The following is a 19,904-nucleotide window of genomic DNA, read 5'->3' as shown; positions in this document are numbered from 1 at the left end:
ATTATCATCATCTAAAAATAACACCCAACAAACAAACACACACACAGCAGTAGAGAGGCTTGCTGTACCAGGTGTTCTTCACCCATAAGGCTGCCTTTGAAAACAAGGCTACCTGCACGCTGGGGCAACTTCAGCAGCGCTCGGAAAGGTGTTTGGCACACAGTCCCTGTAGAATGGAGCCTTTGTGCAGCACCTGAAGTCTCCTGGCAGAGCTCTGTCTGTGCTTGCCTACTGTTCAGCAACTTGAGCTCACAGCAGGCAGTGAGCAGCCTGCCACCAAGTGACAGCGCTGGTCCAGGAGTAGCTTTATACGGGATCATCGTATTTTTGGCATTCTGGTAAGGCTACTTCATCTAAGAACCTCTTCTCTAGCAACATGTTTGGTCCAAAAGTGTTCAGTCTCCAATCTGAGCTTCAAAGCCTATTCAGTTACATTCAAAAATCTCCCGAGCCACCTCTTCTTTTGCCACGTTTTTGTGTTTCATACAGAAGAACGGAGTGCTCGGCCCAATCCTCTGTAAATACATTGACACTCTTGTGGACTTAGCAGCAAAATCCTCCCTTCCTCCTTTAAAGCATCGTTAGAATCAAGGATAAACCCTAGCAAAGTTTAAAGCAACAACTAAATAATGCTGAAAGTTGTAACAGGAAAGAGGAATCCTAACCACCCTCGACTCTGTGCCCCATTACCATCCCCTCTGTCCTACACAACACACACATGAATTTCCTTTTCCTTCCCTCTTTCTCAAAGAGCAACTTGCAGAAAGACTTTGTGCTGCTCCTTCTCCCTTCTGGAAGGGTCACTTTCAGCTTGAGGTGCCTTTGGGGATCGTTCTACCACCTTAACCCTGCATGACATTTTGAGAAGTCATGTATTTCTCTTATGGGTTCCTTGTGTTGATTCTGCACTGCAGTAACTCAACAGTGAAACATTGCTGCCCAGCGAGGCTCAGCTTAGCACAGTATGAGTGCCATGTAGAGGCACCGCCAGGTTTCTAAAGCTATAATGTGCAAACCAAGGCTGTACAATGCATACAAAAATCAGGCAGACAGGAGCGTAAGCCATCAGTGGGTCTTTCAAGCAGCATCTCCTTTTACCATCCATATGAACAATACACGAGGCCCAGCGGAGGGCTCATTTTATCGTAATGAAGCCGTTTGCAAGACACCATTGCTTCCCTCCTGGACTTCAGCTTTGTCATGTTGTGTGACGAATGGGAATGGTGGAGGACAGCACAGACCTCTGAAGCCAAACTGAATTACTGAAGTCCCAGCAATTCCTGCTGGCAGAACGCAGCTCTAATCCTGAGGCCAAGGATTCGAGCACTGAGTTACCCCAAATCCCAGTTCTGAGGAAAGGCAGCAGAATGTGAGCTGACTGAAGTGTACTGCTGCAAGGTGAAACATCAGATGTAAGTGCAGTTGTGTCATCTGCCACACAGAGAGAAGGAAAAGCTTGGAACAGCTGCATAGAAACACCGCCCTTCAAGATTAAGCCTCAGTGATCCCTTTTAAAACCCAGCAGTAAAAGAGTGCATCTTCCAGGAAACAGAGTGCGCAGAACCCGTGTGCAGCACTAAAACCTCTCACAGAAAATGGAAACATCCCTTTTGAAAACGACAACACAAACAGATCCCATTGGGACCAGACTGTCAGCGCCTCCCAAAACAAGGCAGAAAAATTCAGCCTAGAAAACATGCCAAAGGCAACCAGCAAGTCTCCCCCCAACCTCGGAAACCAACTGCTTTATTTGCTGAATAACAGAAGTATGATTTTGTATTTACACCCGGGGTGCCACAACAGGCTCACTAAGCTGCCCTCTAAGCTCTGTTCTCTCCTGACAGCTGCTCCGAAGGACATCTTTCTGGAACTGACATCTCTTGGCTATGCAAGTAAATCTGCTGGGTACCAGCTTCTTGGACAGCACAAGGATTCGGGAATCCCCGAAGATGGCAGCAGCATCTTTCAGCACAGAGTTTCTCTGCTGGTCAAGTTTCACAAGACAAGATGCTGACAGCAAAGCAACAAGGTTTCCTTCAAAAAGCTTTTCAGGCATGATTGCTTCTCGCTGAGCTTACAGTGAGGGTGCAAGAGGAATGCACAAAGAGCCAAAGCATCCTGTCATTGGCCACATACTTGGTGCAGGCAAGAAAAAGGGACATTTTGTTTTCAGTTTAACTTTGTTTTCAGACTCTGCTTATGATCTGGGAAGAACAACTATTCTAACCACACACTGCTTGTCCTCGCTCATTCAGAAACACTGAGCCAGTAAACCGTCTGACACTGACAGCTTGATTCTGGTGTGGAAAAAAACCAACTGGTTTTAGCACTTCCGTAAGTAGTTCTGCCTCTACGAGGTAGTTACTCTAAGGGGCTCACAGCAAAAGAAATGAAAACCCATCCTTTAGTTTTGCTTACTTCAAACAGTTTTCACTGGTCACCACTCCCCTTAAGGTATGAGGTGGATACAGACTGTGCCAACTCAGCCCCTCTTGGTTTACAGATCTTCATTTACAAATGACCTCTTCAATGATCTACAGCTCCCAGCATCAGAATAACCCACCATTTTAGGCCTTAGAGAAGCTTAAATTCACCCAGTGATTGCAGTAACCACACAGAGGCCAGCACACGTGTTATTTCCCAAAGGAATCCCTGCAGTAAGCACCTTCCTGCCTCAGCTGCCTTAGTATGCCAGGCTCTTTATGTGAAAAGGTAAGTGAGTAGGAGAAAGGACCAGGGCTGCATGCTTCCTGAGTGCACAAAGCTCCAGTCCACAAAGCTCTTCCACATACTGGTGAGAACAGGCAAAATAAATGAATGCAAAGCATCAGAAATGTAACCCTTACGTGAAGCAGATCTCAAGCCTGAGGCAAATTTCCCACGTGGTTAATGGAAAGTAAGGTGAGCCCTCTTACTTCCAGTGTGAAGCACAGGTCTGCAGCAAGCAGCTGGTTGGGTTTAGTGCCTGAAATTAAAATGAGCAGTTCATCCTACTGCGAATCTACTGATGAAATCAGATGCTCCTCGGATCTTTTTCTTTTCTCTAGGAAAAGCTCAAAAAGCCCTTCCCAAACCCACACATCGTTGTCAAACCTGATCCTGAGCAGCTGTAATTAAGTAAAAATACAAAGTCATGCTTTAAGTTTCCAGTATGCAAACAGTGGCAGAGCTATGCTGCAGTCCTCATTGCTCACAGTTTTCTTAGCGTGTTCTCCAAGAAGATGCACAGGGAACAAAGCAGAAAGCAGCTGTCCGGCTGTGTGTACATGGCCCAGTGCTTTAAGAAAAGGGAAACAACTTCACAGGATTCTAAAGGGCAAAATAAAGAAAACATCTTTTATCTGACAGCCAAAATAAAAGAAAATGCAGAAGCTCTTTCTCTTTTTTTCTTCCTTTTGTCCCCACATCCCATCTGTAAGACAAGTGCAAAATAATTACCTTCTGACGTCTCAGAATAAGGTAACACCCAAAGCTCGGCCTGCACAGGTTTCTGTTTAAGCTCTGCAACAGAAGCTCAACGTGCTTATAGTGCTTTGTATTTCTGATATGCCTACAGAAGAGACTGCTGAGCAGTCCTATGGATGGTCCAGAAGTAGTTCCCTCCCTTTTTAGTTCATCATTTCTACTGCTCAGGCCACAGAGGTAGTAAAAACAAACAAACAAACAAACAAGACAAAACAAAAACCCAACAACAGAGACAAAAATCCCTAAACAAAACCAGGAACGAATCACACTCTTGCTATACTGTACATTCAGAACCTTCTGGTCACATTGCTGTCCTAACAATGAACAAATGCATCAGAATAGTCAATGTTAACAAACGAATGTGCACCGAGCACATTCCAACGCCAGTGCTGTGGTAAAGCAAGTGTCCGGGGATGGAGGGCAGGGAGAAAGAGATTCTGTGAACCACCAGGAATATAGGAAGGTTATTTCTGGCAGCCTGCATGCGAACGTAAACAGGATCCATTTCTCCTTTTAAAGTTCTGTGCCAACAGAACTACTGAAATGTCTCTTCCACCAGAGGAGACTTTTCTGTAATCGGTAAAAAATACATTAAAAAAAGGGAACCACAGAGCGAGAGACTATTGTGTTCCCGAGCTGGCAGCTGGTAGAGCAGCCCCTGTGTTTGCATTGGCATTTTCCTCCAGATGTTGCCTTTTCTTCAGAGTGAAAAGCGGAGGTTGACTGATGCTCCCGGGTTGCCAGTTCGGCTTTACTTGGCTCTCCTTGATAGAGAGAACGGAGCATGGTTGTGCTTCAAAGGTCCGCTTCAACTTGACTGCTTCTCAGTTAGCGAACTGCTGGTAAAAAGCAAGTTTAACCCTTTCAATGTGATGGCAAAGTTTAATAGCTGGCCCAAGTTTCAAGTCCATACACTCCTGAACGGTTGGCAGGGTCAGCAGCAGCAGCGCCTGGCCGTCAATTTCCTGTCAGAAGACAAAATCTCCACAGTGACTTTGCATTTTTTTCCCTTCTCCTTTCAGCTTTGACTTGCTGTAATTTCAGCATCACGACCCAGTTGTAAATTAGCAGTTTCTTCTATTCTGCCCCAGCTTAAAAACTCCTCTTTCTCACCAACAAATTAACTCCTTTCTTAGGACATCAGCTCCAATTCAGTAGCTCAGGGACAGAACCTTACAAGACACAACTTTTAAGTTTACCTAACAATAGAAAACATGGAAATTTCACACAGAAAACAATTTGACCTCACTTCTGTACCATCCTATAGAAACGGAGGTTCTACAAGACAAAGCACGTCTTCGATAACACCTATCATAAACCTTACTCAGCACCAGTTCCAGTACCACATATTATTTTGTGTCAAACTTTAATCCAGATGCATGATTTGACCCATGTTTGTACTCTTATTGCCATACTTCAACACAGAAGTCTTCACTTGTGTACAATACTATGATGCTTGTGGTCAGTCTGCAGAATGAATGGCATCATTTGGAGACCTCAACACAAGGAGCAAAATCCCAGAAAACCGGCTGCTGCCTTCCAAGTGCTGAGCGATGCCCCACAGACCAAAACCTCTTGCACTGAGAACTTTGAAACCTGCACAATTGTGGCCATTTGCTCAAGTCTACCCCGCAATCTGCAGCAGACTGTGCACATGTTCTTTCTTTGACCCCTCAGAAACCCGTTATGCAATTTAAATTCCTTCTGTGATTCACTATTAAGGCCTAAGAATGAAGTAACAGCTTCAGTGCTTTAACAGAAGCTCATACCTGGTCAAGGAAAATTCTCGCCAGCGGAGCACAGTCAGTGGACTTGAGGAACCGCACGACGTCAGCCACGCTCCATTCCAGAGGGTTGCTGTCCAGCTGCAGCTTTTCGGCAACTTCAATCTTTATTTCCTAGACAAGCCACCCACCACAAGAAGAACTAAAATACTGAAGGTGTCGAGGACCAACAATCCCACGCTCCAAACATTCATCTGCACAACGAAGCTCTAATGAGAGCTCGCGATTTTTCACACTCACACGGATGTGCAGAGCAGCTCTGTGCTGCAGCTGGGCACTATATCCCTACAGCCAGTAAGGGAAACCTAAAAGGAGGATTTCTGCAAGGCTCTGCTCAAGTTGAACCAAGGAGTGCCAAGAGCTGAGAAGTGGGAAGCCCCCCATTCTATCTACAGCCTTCTGTTTAGTCTTCATTACAATCCTGTAATGCGACTGTAATAAAAATTACGTTCTTAAATATTCTGCAGTGTCTTCACAATAACCCTTATGGGGCAATGGAGTATTTTATAAAAATAATAACACTCCCAACACTCGGCAAGGGCACAAATCTGTGTTCAGAATTACCTTTGGCGAAGGAGGCTTATTTTCATCATCGGAAAAAGAAAAGGTCCTGAGCTTCCTCTTCCTCTTGTCCTGGTCCTGAGTCAGAGAATGAGACAGCTCGCTCTGTGCAGGAGAGGATGACCGTGATTTTTTCTCTGATACTTCTGATTCCTCAAGCAATTCATCCTGCTGCTCGGATGCGCTGTCCTCGGTCAGAGATTCTTCATCTACCTCATCCTGGTCATCTTCCTCTTCCCCTCCACTGCCCTGGATGGTGGGAAAAGAACACAGCAACTAAATAAAACACGGGAAGATTAGGAGAATGCTACAATAGTCACCCACTTGTCAGCTGTAACCTGAAGTTATAAGGAACTAACAGTTTCTTGTTTCAAATGAAGCTGGTCCACGATCACATACCGTATCTGTTAAAGCTGTCGTCAGTCTCATACCTGGGGAGATCCAGCTGGAGTGTTATCCACTGAAGTAGAAGAACGTTTTTTCTTATGAACAAAAAAATGTTTTCGTTTCTTCCGTCTTTTATTTGGTTTCTTCATGGCTACTTCCAAGTTACTGTGGCCACCCGGAGGCCTACCTATCCGCTTGTTTTTCCGCTTTCCATAATAGTGTGCTACCAGGACAGAAGAAAGGAGCATCATGTTGAAATGCACCTTCAATGTCACTAGTTATGTTTGTCCATCATCAGGACTGGAAAACCAGTAGCAGGACATTTCCCAGCAGAAATCCCAATTCTGCAAAACTTCTGAATGAGCATATCTATATTTTCCTCTTCAATTTGGTTTAAGGAAGAAGAGTTACTAATACACGACATTTGCCCAGTAACAGCAGATTTACTTCTTTAACTTTGAGAAATCCCAGAAGATCACATTTTAATAAAAAAAAAAAGTCACCAGCTACAGACTTCATCCACTGTCGGATGCCTCGTGATGTTTGTGCAGTTTTTGACCATGGCCTCAATGCACTGTTTGTTCTCACAGTGCCACATGGCTAAGAACCTAAAAAACCTAAAAGCTAAGAAGAGGGCTTGAAAGTATTTTATTGTGTTGTGCAACAGAATGGTAAAAGCAATTACAGTGCCACTGAAATTACAGTATTACAGCCACTTCTTGTCCCAGAAGTTGCCTTAAGGAGATAAAACTTTAAGCTCACAGTAAGTTCATCCACGGTTTTACCATTTAATGTAAAGTTAATTTTTCCTGCCCCACACATTGGTGCACGGATATTTTGCAGGACAGTGAGCGCAGCTCTCGAGCTTTTCCTTCTGTAAGCAGAGCAATGTACTTTGGATTCCTTTTGGAGCCAAAGCCAGAGCAAAAGCAAAATACGGCACCCCTACTTAACAGCCCCACCTCAGTTTGACAGCCACAGCCTACTCACTGTATTTAGTCTTTGTCAGGACGGAGCAGTTCTCTGAGCACTTATCCAGCACCATCTGAGGACCAAAGAGGTTCGGACAACATTCCAGTTTGATGCACGTTTTCCTGCAGAAATCTGCCACCCGGTCTGCTGTCCTCACAACCTCCACAGTCGCACGGTAGCTCTTCCCTTTGTACCTAACATTGAAAATGTGGTCATAATTCAGGAATCCTGAAACATCCTCTGAGGAGACTATCCGACAGATCAGACAGCACGTTTTCTTTGTTCACACCGAACCGTGGTGGTGTGGACAGATGATCCCCAAAACCCAAGACTGAGCATTCTAATTCATGCTCGAATTCTGCCAAAGAGGCTAATAAAGGTAACAGCAGATAGCTCCTAGTGAGCCATTCTATGTGCAAACCATGGCAAACGTGAACTACTGCCGCATTTCCAGTCAGCTTTCATCTAACTGCTGAACAGTTGTCAGGACAGTCACTTGCCATAACTCCACATATTGCTCTTATTTGACTTCCAAGTCAGAAATACCAATTTCTTTTTCTTTATCAGCCTCGCAGCAACACTGACAGAGCAGCTGAGCAGCACAGTGCGTTATCTGCCATCTCAAGCAGCATTCCTGCTCCCAGTCCAGCTAGTGGCAAATACAGATATGTCACAGGGATGTCTCAGGCCTACAAGTATCTAGGTGATACACTGAAAAGGAGTGTTGTATCACCATACTGCAGACATCCCAGCTCTCACCGTGGTGACAAAAGAAGCACTCAGCAACTTCAGTGGAACAAATCCAAAGATTTTTTTCTACTTCAGCCACATCTTTTATTTGCATTAACTTTTAAATAGTCTTCCTATTCTCCAAAGCCAAATACAAAGTAATCCTTCAGTGTATGGAAAAATGCCCTTTTACACACAAAAATCAATCCAGCAAAATTATTACTGACATCTTCAAAACCATACAGTAAAGTCTGTGCTGTTACACACTGAGAATACAGAGACTTAATTACAAGGCTACTGCTGGACTGTAAGAGAATACCTGGATATATACAAGTAGAATCACCGTTTTTGTCCTAGCCACACACTGGCAAAGAAGCTCAAGCCCAAAAGACTCAACAGGAAAACTAGGGGGCACTTTTTTAGGCTACTGTAGAAAGTCTCCCATGCCAGCCCATTTCAGAGTGCTGCTACAACTTAATTGCAGAGAAACCATCTCCCACTGAGAAATCTGTGTGGAAATGCCATGGAAGCCTGGTAAGCTTTTTAGGTGGTATGTACTTTTGCTTTCAAATAGTGACATTTATCTTCAGGTCTATTAAGTATCTTATGCTTCATGTGCCAGTCTGCCGGTGGATTTGCTGTGCTGAACCAGTGCCACACCAATAGCTGCTCACATGCCAACAGAGAGCACATTTGGCACATTGCAGAACATTAAATTCTGATGTACTCTGACAGACATTCACAAAGGACTTTATAAAGCTTTGGAAATGCAGTCTGCCAGCATCTCTACATGCTGTAAGCAATTTTCTCATCTCTGAGATCGAGTGCACCCTCAGCAAGTTTGCAGACAACACCAAGTTGAGCGGTGCAGTTGGTACAGCAGAAGGAAGGGATGCTGTTCAGAGGGACCTGCACAGGCTTGGAAAGCGGGCTTACCTAATAAGGTTCAACAAAGCCAAGTGCAAGGTGTTTCATTTGGGTTGGGGCAGTGCCAGGTATGTGTACAGACAAAGAACTTGTTGAGAGCAGCCCTATCCAAAAGGACTCGGGTGTCCTGCTAGATAAAAGTGCCATCAGTGTGCACTTACAGTTCACAGGCCAACAGTATGCCAGGCTGCATTAAACAGGGGTGCCAACAGGCAGGAAATAGATTGTCCCTCTCTGCTCTGCCCTCGTGAGACCCCATCTGAAGTACTGTGTCCAGGCCTGGGGAAAAACATGGAGCTCCTAGAGCACATCCGGAGGAGGACCATGAAGATGATCAGAGGCTTAGAGCATAGAAGTTAAAGCACTGACTGCACAGAACACTGTTACTAGGATCAAGTGAGTGGGGAATGGGACAAGAATTTACTTGGCTTTTAGGGTCTCTCCATGCCCATGCCACGCAGCTTCTTCATCCAACTGCAGCTCTCGCAGGACACGGCTGGGTTTGTACGCTGCATTGATCAATAAAGTGAGAACCTACAGCAGGAAGGAAGAGGAGAAACTATGTTCAGGCTCTTTGTACAATAAATCTTTTTAAAGTGCTAGGCTAGAATAGGAGACCACTTCTAATCATCTGAATTAACCAGCATCAAAGAACTAATTCACAGCAGGATTACAGGTATGGCCAAAATGAAAACTGAGAGCAGTCAACACTTTAGACCTTGCCAAACCTTCAGAGTCTGTCTGCAGAGTCACAAGTGTATCTAACAACTTCCCAGTCACTGCCTTTGAATTACACGTCACTAAATTAAACTGCAGGGCTGAACACTGCAAAACTTGCACAGTTTTGTGTAAATCTGAGTTACCATCATAGAGACTCATTCAGCTCCTCTGGTTGTGGTAATCACAGGTTACTAGGAGTCAGCAGCTGATGGCTGCCTTTGATTCAGATACATGGGAGGGTTTTCCACTTTCCAACTATTCATGAAACAATTCACAATTTAGACGTCTTTCAATAAAAAAAAACCCTGTTTGCTCATCAGCAGTTTATGAACTCCTTAACCATATTAATTATCCATCTATAGTTACAGAGGCTCTCTAGAGTTCATGATGTGCTGCAGATGCACCTCACCTCTTTCAGAACGAGAACACAGTTCCCAGGTCCCACGGACTGAGGAAGCTCTGCAATCCTGCCCTTGTTAAGGTAAGGCCCTGAGAAGCACCGGTGGTTGAAGTAGATCTTTGGGCAGCAATACTTCCCATTAATTACCACTGAGAAATGAGAAAGCAAAGATGTAACTCACACGGCACAGTCTCCCTAATAAAGAATTATATATATATATAAATAAATATAAATATATTATTTATTATTATTTATATCTTTCCTGATGCGCTGTAGAATCTCATCCATGAGTACAGGCAGAAAGGCAACCACAACTGTGTGGTAGCACAGCATATTCTAACATGGTAATTACAGACAATTTGTCCAGTACTTCTGCCACCACTGAAGCTGGCAAGGCTGTTCTCCACTGTTCACTCTGAGCTGTGCTACGGGTTGCTTTCCATTTCTGCACTCACTCGATCAAACAAAAGATGTATCAACTGATGAAGGGACCTCCAGTGAAGTGACATCAAGTTTGGTTGGCCTGCTGAGTGCCCCAATGCTGTGCAAAACTGAAGTTCTGGGTACTGCGTATTGTTAAGATACTTAGATAGATAAAAATTGTTTTAGGAACGTTGTGGTGTTTTTGATTGAGCAACATTATCACTGAAAGATCTTAAACTGGAAAACAAATAAATGAAGTCAAATTTACATTATGACTCTATTAAAAACCAATTAAAATGCTAAGCTAGCACAGATCATTTCAACAGAGCTGCATTTGGTGCAGCTTCAGATGTTCATTTCACTACACAGAAAACAGCAGAAGAGGCATTTTGTTGCCAAACAGATAGATCTGCATGACTGTTTCACCAGCAGATGCACTTATTCATCACATTCATTTGCAACAGTTTAGAAAATTATTAGATTTCACCATCTGGCACACAGCACAGTTTACCGTTTGAATTGCCTTTGTTTATTATGATGACAAAGTCATCATAAAAAGCAGAGAAACCTGCTTTTCAAAGCTACAGTCTAAGTGGAGAGGACACATTAACAGGTCTGCTATGATTTTCCCAACATTACTGAACATAGCAGGTGACAATAAAAAAATAATGTGTGGGTGACAGCAGACATCTGGCTCCATGCACTGCTGCAGAGGGAAGCTCTCCTGTAAAACATCTCCCTTCCAGGTTTAGTGCACATTGCAATTGCAGGACACAGAACTAACGGTCTGGTTTTGTCCATTTCATTCTTTTCTGATCTCCAACAGTCAAGGATGAAAATCTTCAAACCCTTCCTCCTCTTTCAGCCGTCCTGACAGGAGACTGTTGGGTTTTATTTGTGTTAGCCTGCCCTGCCCGATCAATACCTGAATCTGCAGAGTTCAGCTCCTGGTTCTTCAGTCCATCATGAACTGTCCTTGAAGACAAAACTCTGAAATGGAGAGGCAGGTGTTAGCAGCAGGGATGGATGGTGAGGATGGCAGCGCTCTGCTGCAGAAACGCATCTGCTATGAACCAAAGTATTTCTTGCTGTAGCTGCATTCATCTGCTTCTCACACATCCCCCATTTGATTATATTCCTCACCTCGACTTTTCCTTTCCTTAAACGTACAAAGCCCACTGATTTCAATTTGGCAAGGACTGCTGCACTGCTACAGCTAGCAGTGATCGCCTCTTCCTTGGAACATGGGCAGGCGTGCTGATAATTGCATTACGTAAAGCAAGCACACGTAGTTTACATTTTCTTCTCCTCCCAACTTCACTCATACGATTTACATTACAGAAACTGTATTATTTGAGAAGGGAATACAACCAAAAGCATTCTAGCTATCTTCTTAATTACCAATAGGAAAGCTTCAAGCACACACAGATTTCAGTTCATGTTGTTAAGATCGGACTGGTTTAATTAAATACATTCCAAAACTCACAGATACCGCCATCTTCTAAAAATGACACATCAATAATTTCAGGCCAAATCTTCAGTGACTTCATCTATTCAGTAACTCAGTTGAGCTGTGCTAGCGTTGTTAAAGAATGAAGTTCACGCTCTCGATATCCAAGTAGAGCAGTGGAAGAGGCCTCTTCCAACATTACCAGCACCCACAGCGTTACAATAAGCAGACAGTGGAATCCCCCTGCCCCTATCGTAGCGTTAGCCTTCCCTAAGACAACCTCATTTACCTACTAGAAGAAAACAAAACTAAACACAAACTAACCCAACACTGTTACTTACTGTTTCTCTGGTTGAATTACTGCAATCTTTTTCTGCCTATTTACTGAAAGAAAGGAGAAGAAAATAAATTCCACAAAGCAAATATTTCCACTACAGTAGATTTATTAGATACTTTTCCTTGAAGTTACGTGCTATTTTTAAGTTCTGCTCTCCAGAACTGCTAAGAAGGCCTTCTTGTTGTTTTCATGTTTAAATCTATCCTCCGCTCTTACATTACCAGAGTAGTTAGAACAGACAGTATTTCCTTTCCAACATTTTATCATTAAGGGATCATGACCAGCTGGCGCAGCCGGTCCTCCTCATCTTAACTCCCAAATGTCCACCTACTCAACACTGTTTTACTAGGGCATTAATTTTGTTTGATATTGATTTTGTATTTGGATTGTACAGACTCAGACATGTGGCAAGAACAGCTCATACAGACGTATCTGCATATCATGTGTGTGCATGCACACATGCTTACGTATGATTTCTTTGCTGTGGTTAATGCACTGTTTTCATGCTCTCTTGCAGCTTGTGAGTGTCACAGAATAACATTGTCTGTTTTGGAATTACTGTATGGACCCCAGCTCCACTCACGTATTTCTCACAGCTGGACCTCACAGGCAGGGAGCAGTTGCACAAGGCACAGATTCTCTGTACACAGTGGAAGTTTCCAAGTTCAGGGATGCCAGACCTGTCTGTGCACTAACTCACTCCTGAAGGTCTCACCATCTGTATTAAATCAGCTAGCCACTGCAAATGGAACACAAGTGATACCTATTGCTTTGCGAGGAGGTCTGAGCTGGTATCCATTCGTCTCACACCAGCCCACTGGGAATATATTCATCGATTCCACACTCACTATGCAGTCAGGGATGGGCTTCTTGGAGCCTGTTCAGTTAAGAGAAGCAAAAACTGAAACAACCCATAAAAATCCCAAAGTTCATTTAGTTACTGCTTCTTGCGTGTTGCCAGAGAAGCTCCATTTCTCAGTGTACATGGCACACAGCATCAGCTATTCTCCTCCTCTGCTGCCCAGTTTCTTTCCTGATGTCATTTATTTCCACCTAAAGCTGGAGATGGAACTTTCCATCCACAGCCCAGCAGAGATACACAGTGCACAATAAATGTACGCTGATGTGCTTCCAATCAAGAACTGGGATTATAATGCAGAGTGTCTGATATAGGCCTATCTTGATAAAGAGTCTCTCAAAGTTTTCTTTAAAATTCTGAGTCAAATCTTGGCTTTAAATGGAAATCACTCATCTATGCAAACAAACACACACTCAGGCTTACCCTCCAGCTGAAGCCAGAGGTAGGAATCTTTCAACTTGGTGACTGTAGCAATGCAGACTTCCTCAGGATCAACTGGGTTCACAGCCTCAAGTTTCATATTCTCCTTAAATCCATGGTCAGAAGTTAACTAGGAACAAGAACGCTTCAGTACAGTACCATCCATATATATATATGATATGAATAGCTATGAGTAGCAGTGGCACACAAACCCTCACTGTCCGAGTATCACACAATGATATTCACACAGACAGAGGAGAATTCAGGTAATCAGCACGTTAATTTAAAAGAAAGACTTTATAGACAGACCAAGAAAAGCACGTTATTACTCAAAATACGGAGGCTGAGACTCACTGCAAGGAGTCAGTGCACTCCATGCAAGGAGGGACTCCCTGCTGCTGGCTGCCAAGTCTCACAAACAGCATGACAAGGGTTTCTATTCTATTATTTTAGCCTGGAAACTGGTTTTAGGTATGCAGACAACATTCCTGCCTCATCCAAACGGGTCCCAGCAGACAGCAGAGGAAGCTTTCTGTCCATCTTATGTTCTTTGGATAATAGGTCCACATCTACTCAGAACAGGAGTAGGAATGGGTGCTAATCCTGACCTGAACCCCCACCTGCACTCTCTTAACTCTGTCCTTTCACCAGTCAGCACAGGCAACTTAAGTCAAAAACGTGCAAAATGTTTCTTCAGCTGGAATCAAACATATAATTTACCTCATAGAAAAGATGAGAGAACCTTACCGAAGGGAAGCAGCTCTGGGGAGCTGCCTCAGCACCACATTGTTTGAGGTAGTCTGCCCAGTCAAAGTCCTGCCCAGGATAACCTAGGCAAAGAACACAGAAAAGGGTTCGTTTAACCCTAAACTCTTCACTCCTCCAAACTGAAGGGGTGAAGAAGGATACTGCAAGATGTGTAAATAATTCAGCAACTGAGGATTACCCCCCATTTCCCCTCCATTCTGAAGCAACATTTCATCAATCTGCCACCTTGCCTGATAGGTCCCAAGGAAAAAAAACAAACCAGGAACCATTAACTTCTAAGCGATAAGATGCTCTGAAAACACTTTAAGATACTGACTAACAATGTTCTGCTCTTAGCAGAAGCAAAAGTCCAGTGCATGGACCATAGGCTTCTGATATCACGTGAACACTGAGATCAGTGCTGCCTTTAGCCCTGGAACAGTTTCCAAGAGGATTCCCATCCTCGGCCATCTTCTCAAATCCAGGCACAAATCCAGGCAACTTCAGGTTCCGTTTCTCAGAACATTTCCTTTTCTTTGCTTCTCCTACTACAGGTGATTCTTTGGCAGGAGCGCTGTCCCGAACACAGCACTCTAGGGACCAGCAATCTACTGCAAAGCTGAGGGAGCATGAGAAGCCTGCACACACATACCTGGCGGGGGGCTGAGATGTATGCCGTTCTTCAGACTCCACTGCACCGGGAAAATCCCAGCACTGTTGACATGGCAAATGTAAGACCGGCTGGTCGCACGCTCTGGCCTCAAGTCATCAATTTCTATCATGAAATACTGTTCATTGTACACCTGTTTTCAGCCAAAAGCAAAGCAGGGTCTTGTAAATAGTACAAATGGATCTACTCCTTTGCCCTCATTTTGATGACTTTAAATTAAACAACATCATCATCACCATCCAGAAAAACAAATGATTGTCTCTCACTTGGAACTGACTGCATTGCTTTAGTCATGAGCGAGCATCTTATTTGAAGAAAGCACACGTTAAGAGTTTAAAAGAGAGCAAGCGCTGAAATGCAAGCTATTCTACTGAGAGAACACCTGTCCTTCAAGTCAAATACTTTCTCTGACCCACACGACAAAGTTTAAAATCCGCCCTGGCAATACATTGCACTGCAATATTTTGGCTTACAATGTGGAGGTGGGTCTCTTCCAGAACCTCTTCTGTGTTTATTAACACAAGAAAAGAGAAGCTTCTCCAAAACTCTGTTTGAAATCTGATTACGGTGTGGAGTTTTAATTTCAGCTTCTAAACCCACGTGTGGGCTCTTGTTTAAAGCGAGACCACTTACATTTCACAGCTTACACATAGGAAGGACATCAACTCCTGCAAAAACCAAACCAAACCAGAAACCTGCCTTCAATCAGACACTTGGATTATGAAGGATCATTTGTTGATTTAAAAACCCAGGTTTGATCATTTCAGTCACTGGATCTTTTCAGCTTCTCTATTTATGGATTTTTTTCCGTCCTTTGGTGATTTATACTTACACTTACATCAAATACTTAATTAGAAATCTAGTTCGAGGTTTTAAGATAATCAGCTAATGAGAATTTCCAGATCATTTAAGAACACAAACAGCAACTGAACTGAAGCTCAGCAGGAATTTAGGGAACGCCGGTACCTTGAGAACCGTGGCAGGAGAGATTACAAAGGGAGCCGCTGGGTCCACAGCTTCTAACTTCATGCCTTCAGAGAATGAATGCACTCCGATCACAGGTTTATCCTGAAAGATCAACTCTCAGAGTCAGTGCCTGCCTTTCTCCAGTAGAAAAGGCCAACTTTATGTAATTCAGCTGAAGTAGACAACCTGCCTTTTTGTTGGTTCATCTGAAGTAATCTGACATCCCTGAATCATTTCTTAGGACTACAGCATTTCTCTGGCATCATTCCCAGCATTATGTTTCACATTCTGTGTCTTTACCTTGAAGAGATCTGTAGGAACTGACGACTCCTCTTCCTCCTCTTTTACCTTCTTCACGATTTCTTGCCAATCCGCCTCACTTTTCAGAGACCTAATGGCTGAAGCAAAAAGATGGGAAATAGCATTTGAAGTGACCACCTTCCTTCTTTTCCCTCAGAAAACAGATGCAGTGATGCCAAGAGTTTGGTTTGTGTTCCTTGAGTGCTGCATTCATCTCTGCTCAGAACCTGTGCAGGCAGCTTCATTCGTACAGACTTACTGCTTGGTGAGACTCTGGGTGTGTTGCACAAAGGGACTGTAGTCAAACAGCATTGTGTCACCTCTGTGGGCCCAGCCCTGTCTTTCTTAGAAAACACTAACCCTGTCACTTTAACCCTGAGGAAAACGTGTACAAGATGTAAGTTCTGAAGTACCTAAAGGTGGCTGCAGGTTATATCCGTTTTGAGCTGCCCATCCCACTTGGTGAAGGAAAGGGTCCAAGTAGAATATCCACTGGTCGAAGGTGTCAGAATCCTCCAGCCCTTCGTATCTCAACTTCAGTCTCCCACCAACATTTTCTACCACGCTGACAATCCAGGCCTCCAGGGCATCCCGGCAGTTCTGCAGTTCCAGTCGGGAGCCTGGTGCAATGAGATCCAATGGGTTTTTCCCTCTGTGAAGCTACAGAAAAAGAATATAAAGTAAATCACTGCAACAGAACCGTCCACTTCTGTTCTGTCCCTTACGTCCTTTTTGAATAAATCTGGTATCAACACGCAAGCAAAGAAAGACACGTCCTTCCTAACACAGGAGGACGGGAATTAGTGTTTACAGTCACTGCTGCTGGCATCAGAGCTCTGCACTGTCTGCAGGTACAGTCACGCGTTTCACTTAAACACATTATCCCTTACATACACAAGGTTTGGAGTAAGCACGACTAGTTCCTTTTTAACTCATCTAGCATACAAGGATGACTAGACAGAAAAGATACACAGATAAAAACGTTAATTCTGAGGAAGGAATCGATGGTGTTCTCCACAAAAACAGTCTCAAGTGCTTTACTCGCAGACAGTAAGAATGAGGTGGCCAAGTATTAAGTTCAGAGAAGGACAAGTCGACGAGCAAAGTTTAAAGATTTAAGTGAAACAATAATCTGCCCACCAGTGAAAAACAAGAAATTAACCAAAGCGGTCAGCTCAGAAAGGGAACAGCCTGAATGCCGGAGAAATAAAGCATCATTTCCTCAGAGCTGTACAAAGGAGGAATAGGAGGAAGACTGAAACTTAGGGAAATGTGAAAAAATCTTCTGGCAGGGCTTGTGAACAGGTCAGACAGTCCAAACCTGCAGTGAAAAATATATTCCAGCACAACGCTATCGAAACAACACACCGTAAATAGGAAATGCTAGGAAGTGGATTTTAAGTTCAGCAGCATCCTACGCTGCTTCTTCAACTTATCTGAATCTGAATAGAACCCCTTTAGCAACAAGGGGAAAAAAGCCCCCAGAAGCCAAGATGTAGCATATTCAAACACTTACCCCCTCCAGCAGGTTAGCAGGAGCACTGCATGCTCCTTTCAGCACTCGCTGAAGGAACTCCTCCTGGTCAGGTATCTTGTCTCTGATACCTAGTGAAAAAATAAGCAAAGCAATAGGATTCAGTGGGTTCGAATGAACCACGAGCCTCTGAGTAAATCTAAGTCCACTTCTGAAATCAAGCTACCAGCTCTCTCCGCTGGAGGAGTACCATCCTACTGAAAGTCATGGGGCTTCCACAAAGCAGGACAGATAACCTCACCTCATCGTCAGCGCAAAACCCCTCATAACAGCAACTATGGAGGCAAGGCTTATAAAGGACAAAAGAATACTCTTTTTTATGCACCTCCCTCTCCTGCACATGGAGGCATTACCTTCAGGCACTTTGAGAACCTTCTTGTTCTGCTCACACCAGCCGATGGGGTGCAAGTCAGCTGTCATGATATCACACCAGAAGTCAGCCTTGCGATCCTCCCCGTAGCCATCGTAGCGCAGCAGGAGCAGCTGCCCGCAGGTAGTAATGATGGTCGCCACCCAGTAGGTGTCCTGGTCAGACTTCACAGCGACCTCTAACTTCATGCCAGGCGCAAAACCATTCTGCAAACTCGTATCCACCTGAAGAGAAAGGTCATCACACTGAGCACCTCCCAGACCTCCGTGCAACAAGGGAGAGAACAACTCAATGTGTTCAGCAGCAAAGACCCTCAGGTCAAAGGCCAGTCAGCCTCTCCAGAGAAACCACCTCATCACGCCGTGTGACCCAAACCAGACTAACACCTAATCTGCATTAATGGAACCTCCTCTGCATTTCAGAGGATCTTTCCAACCTTTGATAAACATCGTGCAAGGCATCTCCCTGCCCTGGACAGCACCTCACCCACCACTGAAAGGCCTTCTAGCTCACTGCTCGCCTGCTAAGCTAGACAAAAGCAAAGGTCAAACTCACCCACACAGGCTTCTTGTGTTGAACTGTTTCTTTCAACTTCTCTGTGCTAAGAGCCTACTTAAAGTATATACATGTGCTTTAGTTAATGATAGCACTGCCTCTGCTACCATCCTTAAGAAGGCATGAACCTGCACAAACCGCAGAATGAAGACATTCAGTGTCTCTGTCTGACAATCTAAATGTGTGTAACGCTGTTACATAAACACATAGATTAACAGAAACCTCAGTGATTTTCCAGTGATCTTATGTCTTGGCAGCAGCTAAGTGCTAAACAGCATGCGCACTTCATTTCTTGTGTGCAGGTGAGGAATCCACCTGCCCAGCTGTCCAACTCACATACTGAAATGGGAACTTGAAAAGGAAAGTCAAGACGCTGACTTTCCCACACTGCCAGCATTTGCAAGCTCAGACACTCCTGAAAGGGCAGAAGGGCCCTGCCCTGCTCGCACTGCAGAGAGTTCCCAGGCCACTTCCAGTTCTACAGCCTCAGTCTTAATTGAAAGTCTAACACTTTGATCCCCTGTTCTCAGCCAAATCTAACTGTGCTCGTGCTCTTCAGCGGCCCCAAATTCCAATTGCTCTTTGAGTCAACTGCAAGGAAAGCTCAGTTTGATGCAGATGTGGTCGATGTTCTTTGGGTTATTTATTACCAGTTCAGTGCTGGTGGCTCAGTAACTGCCATAGCTGTTATAGGCTCATCATCCAGCACACACCGCTTTGCTAAAAATAAAACTAAGAAAACCACAGCAGAGAGAAAAGCACACGAGGCTGCTGTTAACTTTATGCCTTCGATTTAATATCCACCAGGTGGAGAACGCCCTTCATAAAATCAGAGCCAGCAGAACACAATACCTGCAGACTTCTTGAAGTGCTGTTTCAGAGGCAACTTGTTCAGAAAGGGAACTGCCTCGCTGAAGAGACTTTTATCATTTATCTTGCATTCTGACCCCAAGAGAAAAGCCACAGTGATGCAAAGCCTGAGAACAGAGCAGCTGATGCAGCTCTCTGCAGCTGAGCCTCCAGCAAAGCCTCGTGAACTGCACTGCAGGAAACCAGCAGCAGCAGATGGAGCTTTGCCCAAAGTCAGGTGCATTTTTCAGGTGGTTTCACCTACGATCCCAGCAGACAAAGCAGAGCCCAAGAAGTGAGCACCCCCTCCTGGCAGCTGGGCAACATAACACGACTGACTAACACTTGTACACACATGGAAGTTGCAGAAAGGAATGAAGAACATTGAGTAGTCCTAAAGAAAGTGCGCTTCAGGTGGGATGGCAGCACTGGCATCAGTACGACTCCAGGTGTCTGCCAAGCTCTGCTTCCTGCTAGAT

The 19,904-nt window shown here is 44.3% G+C and overlaps 1 protein-coding gene across 1 annotated transcript in view; it reads right to left on the bottom strand.

Annotated features, from left to right (window-relative positions):
* Positions 1-3,368: 3,368 nt before the first annotated feature.
* The window catches only part of SFMBT1 (Scm like with four mbt domains 1), a 36,130-nt gene continuing 19,594 nt past the window's right edge, over positions 3,369-19,904 (bottom strand). Inside the window, exons 4-21 of the mRNA XM_072347425.1 lie at positions 18,005-18,245; positions 17,634-17,722; positions 16,531-16,777; positions 16,118-16,215; positions 15,818-15,919; positions 14,834-14,984; positions 14,182-14,264; positions 13,438-13,564; positions 12,919-13,032; positions 12,160-12,202; positions 11,294-11,358; positions 9,955-10,094; positions 9,250-9,359; positions 7,188-7,363; positions 6,242-6,420; positions 5,814-6,059; positions 5,235-5,363; positions 3,369-4,430 (exon numbers count right to left, since the gene is read on the bottom strand). Coding sequence (XP_072203526.1) covers positions 4,290-4,430; positions 5,235-5,363; positions 5,814-6,059; positions 6,242-6,420; positions 7,188-7,363; positions 9,250-9,359; positions 9,955-10,094; positions 11,294-11,358; positions 12,160-12,202; positions 12,919-13,032; positions 13,438-13,564; positions 14,182-14,264; positions 14,834-14,984; positions 15,818-15,919; positions 16,118-16,215; positions 16,531-16,777; positions 17,634-17,722; positions 18,005-18,245 — 2,481 coding nt within the window. The 3' untranslated portion in view covers positions 3,369-4,289. The remainder of the gene's footprint in view (positions 4,431-5,234; positions 5,364-5,813; positions 6,060-6,241; positions 6,421-7,187; positions 7,364-9,249; positions 9,360-9,954; positions 10,095-11,293; positions 11,359-12,159; positions 12,203-12,918; positions 13,033-13,437; positions 13,565-14,181; positions 14,265-14,833; positions 14,985-15,817; positions 15,920-16,117; positions 16,216-16,530; positions 16,778-17,633; positions 17,723-18,004; positions 18,246-19,904) is intronic.

This window comes from Excalfactoria chinensis, chromosome 12 (genome assembly GCF_039878825.1).
Source record: "Excalfactoria chinensis isolate bCotChi1 chromosome 12, bCotChi1.hap2, whole genome shotgun sequence".
Classification (NCBI taxonomy): Eukaryota; Metazoa; Chordata; class Aves; order Galliformes; family Phasianidae; genus Excalfactoria; species Excalfactoria chinensis.
The sequence above is the reverse complement of the archived record's forward strand: the minus strand, read 5'-3'. Positions and strand labels throughout refer to the sequence as shown.